The sequence below is a fragment of the Prunus persica genome, chromosome G7 (genome assembly GCF_000346465.2).
Source record: "Prunus persica cultivar Lovell chromosome G7, Prunus_persica_NCBIv2, whole genome shotgun sequence".
Classification (NCBI taxonomy): Eukaryota; Viridiplantae; Streptophyta; class Magnoliopsida; order Rosales; family Rosaceae; genus Prunus; species Prunus persica.
In genome coordinates, this window is record NC_034015.1 from 9389384 (window position 1) to 9397143 (window position 7760).

General features: G+C 35.8%; 1 protein-coding gene across 1 annotated transcript; it reads right to left on the reverse strand.

Moving 5' to 3' along the window:
- LOC18771083 (zeatin O-glucosyltransferase) lies at window positions 2051-4118 on the reverse strand. The gene has a single exon (XM_007204277.2). It carries the CDS (start codon window positions 3585-3587, stop codon window positions 2145-2147), a length of 1443 nt encoding a protein of 480 aa, XP_007204339.2. The 5' UTR covers window positions 3588-4118; the 3' UTR covers window positions 2051-2144.

Consider the following 7760-nt stretch of genomic DNA (forward strand, 5'->3'; position numbering starts at 1 on the left):
AAAACTATTATTTTTTATAACACATTATGGTGCATTCATAACTTGATGTAAAAGTTTTACACAACCGACACACATGTTCATATTGGGAAATTATGGTGAGGCAAATATGTTGGGACACATTTTTAGTTTGAAAACATGAAATACACGGCCAAGCCTTCAACTTTTTAATTATCTTTTTTTTTTTTAAATTTTAGGCAACAAAATAAATAATGTTAAATGGACATTTAATGAAGTTTTTTCATGGACCCACGTGTAGTGGTCTATGTAGGGTTTGAACATAAGGTCCATTTGTTTTTCAAAAAACACAATTTATAAAATTATTTTCTGCTTGTTTGGGGGCTTCAAAGTTAAACTAGGGGTACAAGATCCAATTTAATCCGTCTAAATTGATCGATCAAATTCAATTCAATCTAATTTTAATCGGTTTCAATGATTTGGCAGATTGGATTCCTTAATTTTCAAAACGACATGATTGGATCGGATGTTGGATTTGTTTGTAAAGATCCAATCCAATCTAATTAGTTTCATGCGTATTTTGCTCATTAGGTAATTTTCATTAAGAAAGTTATAAACATTTTAAGTAATTTGATGAACTTATGTTCAATATATTATAAAATCAAAATAATTTTCTCTAACATTTCATTTATATTTTACATTATAATAAAATATTTTATTATATTAAACTTGACGATAAATGTTTCATATTTTATTATTATATTTTTTCATTATGGAAACCGATCATCCAATCCAATTCAATATCAATTGGATCAGATCAGATCAGATCAGATTTAAACCTCTAATGTGATTGGATTGGATTGGAAAAATCATAACCCAATCTATATTGGATCGGATGCGGATTGATGAAATTGTATTAGTTTCAAATGTTGTACACCCCTATTTCAGACCTTCATGATAATAGTCATTTGTTGATGTTAATTCTATATTGGGAAACTGAGCTTTGCTTATAATATTTTAAATGATATTGAGCTTTAAATAATTTTGAATTAGATTATCACATTTTAATATGGTATCAGAATTACATTCGTCCATGTATGAAGCCCAACTACTTTTGTCCAAGTGCTCCAATAGATGAAATATGAGAAGTTATAATTTAACGATACATATCATTTTCAACAGAAAATTTTACTGTCATAGAAAATATATATATATTTATTTATTTTAATTACCACAAAAATAATTTTCTCTTAGTTTTCTTTCAGGGTTTAGTGTACCTTGAGTATGTGAGTGTTTGATGAAAGGATTACGATGGCTATGAAGTGTGGATAGAGAATAGTTTTAGCTAGCTTAATGTTATTCTAAAAATAAAAATAACAATTTATGTATAACTTTTATGTCTTATAGTCGTTTGCTTCGAAGGTGGAATTGACAAAATGTATCAAGTGTTGGAGGTAAAGAGTCAAACGTTAGGGTAATGCTATAGACACTAAGATATTTTCGACCCCAACATGATGTGGTACTGTTTAATTTGTTAATGTCTAAAGTATTATTGTTGTTTTATTTGCAGAGAAATGTTTTTTGCTGGTAATTGTGAGAAAATGGTATCCAAGGATTCCCCGATGTCCAATTCAAAAACTACCTCACTTACTTCAAATTGTTATTAGTAGACAAGGAAGTGCAGCAACCATTTCTAGCCAAGATCACGTTAATTTCTAAAAAGCGGCTATATTATTCAAATAATGGTCCATATTGTTTTTCTGACGAAATAAATATTAAATTTGGTTGAAAGTGATCCTTTTTCCTTTGGCCATATGTTGAAAGTGATCTCAGTTGGTGCAAAAGCTATCCCCAGTACACATGTATTAAGTGTGGGGTATTGCATTTCTGTTTTCTTTTTTTTTAGTACGAAATACACTAAAGACTTGAATGGAGGAGGGTGAGAGTCGAATTCTAATTCGTAAATATAACTTGAAACTTTTTGATAAAGTGTGTGGTATTGCATATTTTTATTTTTTATTTTTCCTTCTTTTTTGTCTATTGCATATTAAATTTTCGTGTTTCTAGTGCAAAAACACTAAAGACTTGAATCGAGGAGGGTGAAAATCGGATTCTTATAATACCAGGACTACGAAGCTCCAGAGTAATTCCATTTTACAGGAAAAAAAAGAAAAGATTAACTTGCTTAACTAGTATCTGGTGATATGATCAATGAAAGAAGAAAATTCCATGTGAGAAGCTCCACCTGCAACCATGGACCGCCGGACGGCAGCACCCAAATCTGCTGCCCTCTTCCTAATCTCATTCCCTTCTTTAGATCCCATAAATTTCTCCACACCATTTTTGACACTCAGTGATGTCAAAATCTCATCCCTGTGGGCCCAATCCCTCATCACAACACCAACCCTAAGCAGCCTTGTGATCAAAACTGTGTTCCTCGGTTGGTCTGAGTGCATTGGCCAAGCAGCTATGGGCACCCCCATGGTGATGCTCTCCATGCATGAGTTCCAGCCACAGTGGCTCACAAACATTCCAGTTGATTTGTGGGCCAGGATTTCCAACTGTGGGGCCCAATCTCTCACCACCAATCCCCTTCCTTTGACTCTTTCTTCATACCCTTGTGGCAGCTCAGCTCTTCTCTCCTCTTCATTGCTGAAAAGGTCACCTTTATCAGCATCCCTCAGTACCCAAATGAACTTTTGGTTGCTTTGCTCCAACCCAATTGCCAGCTCTGCAATTTGCTCATCTTTCATGGCTGTGGTTGTTCCAAAAGACACATAGATCACTGAGTTTGGTGCTTGTTTATCCAACCAATCCAAACACCTGTGCCTCCTGCCACCATTTGAATTACCAGATTTCAATATTGTACTTGGGTTGAATGGCCCAAGAGCCCAATGCTTCTGGTGATCTCCAATCATATTCAGAAAATCCATGTAAGGTCCTTCAATAGTCCTACTAGTGTTGTAAATGTTCCCTGCGTTGTTCAGCTTTTGGCACTTATATTGTGCAGCAATGAAATCCAAGAACTCATTGGTGAAGCAGTCTTCAAGAGATGGGGTGTCATCTGGGATCTCAACGTGTAGCGCCTCGAGCATTGCTGGCCGTCCGATCGCTTCACACAGGTACAAAAATAACGCAAAGGCAGACACAGTGTGGAAAGTGTACGACTCTCCATTTGGTATGGAAGCAACATCTTGGATGACTGAGGCCATCATGGAGTCATGGATGACGATGACTCTTCTTGCTTTGGGTGACAGTTGGCGTAGGAGATCCGCCACGGGCTGGCGGAGATGGGTGGTGGCTTCGAAGGAGGGTTGGAGATGAGAGGGGAACTTGTTTGTTGCATTGGGGTTGGGAGGAGGGGAGGGGAAAGGAGGGATTTGGAAGTCGTGGAATTGGACGTTGTTGGAGACCGAGGCTCGATCCCAACCGTGGACTCGGAGCTTGGCTTGGCGGTTGTGGGTGGGGGAGCCCACAAAGTGGACGGGGATGTCCTGGGCGGAGACGAGGCGGGAGAAGTGGAGGAGTTGGTTGAGGTGGCCTTGTGCTGGCAAGGGCACCATGACCACTACAACTTTGGATTGGTTAAAGCCATTTGGGGTGTTGTTTTGGCCGTTTTGGTGGTGAGCCATCGCTGAATTATGAAATATGAGACTCTGAATTATCAAAAGGGTTGCTATAGGCCAATATGATAGGGTTTGATTTGAATTTGTAGGGCGAGTTTGGGAGGTTTATATAAAACAAAAATTGGGACTGCTTGTGAAAAAGGTTAAAACAAATTGGTTTTTTAATTATGACCTTAAATAAGAAACAAAAATAGATTAGAAACAACAAGCTGTTTGTAATTCAAGTGGTTCAAAATAATTACATTTTCACTCAAAATCTTGTATTTGAATCATCATCCCCTCAATATCACTTGTATAATACATAAAAAATAAAAAAATAAAAACAGATTAAGAAGTATACTCTATTTAGAGGAATCGGCCAAATGGGTCATTGTCAGTGATGTAAGAATGAGATGGCATGAACATGTTTTCCTCTTTTGGGCCTTTCTCATTTCTTTTGACTTTTAAAAGGTCATTGTTTCTCTTTTTATTAAATACTCGACAACAGTGCCATCAAGAAAGATACGTACATATACCAACCCTTCTTTTGCGAGATCCGTTGCCACCTTTGCCACCTCTAGCCTTGTCGTTTTCTTTAGATTTCTGAAATTATGGGGCTTTTGTGGTTTGTTTTTGGTTATTTGAGTGGTAGCATATTGCTAGAGAATGATTTAATGGTGGTCTGGGGAGGTTGTGCATGGCTAATGCAAGTCGAACTCGAGGGACCCCTCGAATTTTCAGTCATTTATGACTCTAAAACTTGACGGGACCGCTGAGTTCATGTTCACCCACTAATTTTTATTTGTACAAAGAAATATTGTAAAGAGCATTAAAAGGTTAGACACACTTAATTGACTAACTGACTTAACTGACGTTAACTTGTTCATTCACTATTTAAAATGTAGATAACGTTAATTAGCTAATATATGAGTAACTCTTACATAGAACCGGTGTATAAAATTATGTACTTTTCTCATCATAAAACAGATCACATTATAAAAAAGATAAACATATATGTATGTACACAATTATTATTTATGTGTAAGAAAATTCGACATGTAGGCCTAGAATAAGGCCGCCGTAAAGCCAAGAGCTCTTGATTCAATGGCTATCAAGTCAAGTTTTCTGTTCTACCCTATCGCCAACAGAATATACAAGGATTTGTAACCAAAACTCGAAAGAAAAAGAGAATTTAAGGAACCTATATGTAACCCGCCATATCCTGTCTGTAGAAATGTAAAAAGGCCCAGCTCATCAAGTTTATGTTTAGACAAATAATCCACTTTTCAAAGATATATAAAATGGTTTTTTATTTCTTAGACAAACAATCCCTTTGATCGATGCATATCCACTTTTATTTTTTATAGTGGTTTTAAGATTTGTTGGATTGGCAACTTGTGCTTTTCTGAATGGCTTGTTTCACTTGTTCGAAAATGGTGCTTTTGCATTTTGTTCGACGTTTCTATCACTGTCCCATTTTATTAAGGAATAAGCTATAACTAAAAAAATTTATTTGATAGATTTTTTTAGTCCTATTATAAATTTTATTTTAACGATATGTCTTTTTATTTTTTAAGGAAATTCAAAGATCATCCTTATAATAAATTTAAAAAAATTAAAAATTATTAAGACATTTAGTTATGACCAATAAATAGACTAACACAATGTTCAAGAAACCATTAAAATAATTACCATTTAATTGACTGGTCAAATATGTATAATTAAATAGAAAAAAAGTGGTTATCATTGCGTAGGGTGAAAAAATCCTAGAACCCCTCCCTCTTTCTCCTTACCGACAATCAACCCTTCTTAAGCTAGAGGAAGGTAGTCACTGCCCTCCTCCCCTCTACCCATCTTCTCCCTTCCTCTACTCTTCTCCCCTTTTTTTTCCTCCCTCTCTTTCCACTTTCCTGGGGGCTCTTGTTGGCCCCTCTCTTCCCTTCCTCTTCTCCTCCCCATATTTACTTGGATCTTGGGTTTTTAGCCTCAATCTGTTCGGATTTAGGTTTGTTTGTGTGTTTGTTTTGTTTTGTTGTTTTTTCAGTGTTCTAAGTAGCTGGTGTTGCCTCTCTTTAGGTGGTGGCAACAGTAGTAAAGCTGGATTTGGTCTTTCTTTGGGAGAGTTGTGATACATGGTGGCTGATCTTTTGTCTCTGCTTCGAAGGCGGTAGCAACGACTGTTTGATCAAAATTCTGCACAGGGAATATTCCCTGGTTGATTCCTCGACCTTCAATGTTCCTTTTTTGTCTTTCTTGATCCCTGTGAAATAAATAGGAGTAAATAGACCACACCAGGAGGGTGTTGGCCAAAGACCCTCTAATACCTAAGTTAGTTCAATTGGATTTTAACAGAGATATGACAATAGCTAAAATGGATAGAGTTTTCTCTCACAAGAAAAGCCAGACGGCCTTAGGCGTGTGTGGTGGCGCTTAGCAGTGAGAGAGAGAGAGAGAGAGAGAGAGAGAGAGAGAGAGAGAGAGAAAGAGGATTTTTCTAGGGTTTTGAGTGTGAGTTAAGAAAAATCTCAATGTCTTGTGTAGCTATGTATTTATAGTCTCCTTGTGTGGTAGGGTTTTGGGAGAATAAACCTTATTTATTTAGGATTATTCTTCCCCAAAAAGATTATAAGAATTACTCCAAGATATTTGGTGGAAATTGGTTTCTTGATTTTGGGAGATATTTCTATCTTAAATCAAAGATAATTTTCCTAATTAAATAGAATATAATTAGGGTAATTAGTTTGACCTAACGAATATTCCTTTTCTACATGTCGTCTTCTTATTGGCCGGTGAAATATATGTTCCTAGAGTGATGCTGGTGGTAGTTGTTGGGATGTGGTAGTGTGCCTTCTGAGGGGTTTCGTCTTCAGTTTTAGCATTTGTTTTGCTTTCCTTTTCCATTGTTATGTTGCTCCTTTGCAGCTCATCTCTACTCTGCGTTGCCCAATGTTTGGTCATAGGAGTTTCTTTGTTAGGTTCTGAGTTGAGTTAGGGTGTTTTTCAAGGGCATTATTGTTTTTGTACTCTCCCTCCATGTGCTCCTAGGTTTCTGTTCTTGGTGTGTTTTTGCAGTTCGTGGGCGGTCAAAAGACTATGAATTTTTCTCATATAAGTCTTTTTTTTGACAATTGGAATACGATGCGGTTCTCTTTATAGGTCTACTGTGTTGGTGTTTGGTTGGGTTTTTTCTGTTCTTGTAAAGGTCTTTTGTGGTCTAGTTGGACTCTCTTGTTAGTCTTTATCATGTATGGTTCTCTTTCGTACACTGGGGTTTGTCCCAAATGGCTTTCCTAGGACGGTTTTAATGAGGCTATAGTATTCGTGCTAGTCTTTGTATACCATTTTGGATTATGAATGAAATCTTCTTTTCATAAAATTGCCTGGTCAAATGAAGTCGGTTCAAGTGATTTTTTTTGTCATGAAGATCTTTGAAGAAATACCTAAAAACTAGACGGTTCGAATCATTAAAATACAATACGGATTGGTCCTACAAGGGCCCCTCAATTGAAGCTCTATATATATATAAGTTTATTTATCCTAGGGATCCTAACATTCCGTACGTCATATAAAAATTTAGTTGTCTCACTTGAAGGAGAATTGGAAAATTAGATACCAAGGAAGTGTGATGCAAATATATATTATTTACCAACATGAACCATTAAGATAAAATTCATGAACGAGGAAGCACATTCATTTGGAATAGATTTTTTTGGTTAAGATCTGCTCAGTATTATCTAGGTTCATGATATAATTATTTATAATAAATATGTTTTCCTTCGTTCAATGCAAGTATTATCTTATGTTTGTAAGAGTATCTGCAATGGTTGCTCAACAATTAAGTTCAATAGTTCAATTTATTGAACTTTTTTGTATCTATTGAATTGAAGTACAATTTCACTTGCAGTGAGGCAGTTCAATAGCTTATAAATTAAAAAATTTATATATATTTTCTTGCGAACCCAAAGATCATCTACATGTTGGTCGGTACCTAGTACCTACAATCGGATCTTGCGAAATTTCAAGAGTCTGTGTACAGTAATTTTTCTTTAGATGAGTTCCCTTTCTTTGGTTGCTTATTTTTTATACAAAATTAGTGAAATACCCATTTCTAGACATGAAACTATAAATATACCCTATACCATTTAATCTTTATAAATATACCCAAAAGAAACCCAAAAATAAACAATTGTATATTTTTTA

Coding starts and splice junctions, on each gene's coding strand:
- LOC18771083 (XM_007204277.2), bottom strand. CDS start 3,587: ATGGCTCACCACCAAAACGGCCAAAACAACACCCCAAATGGCTTTAAC.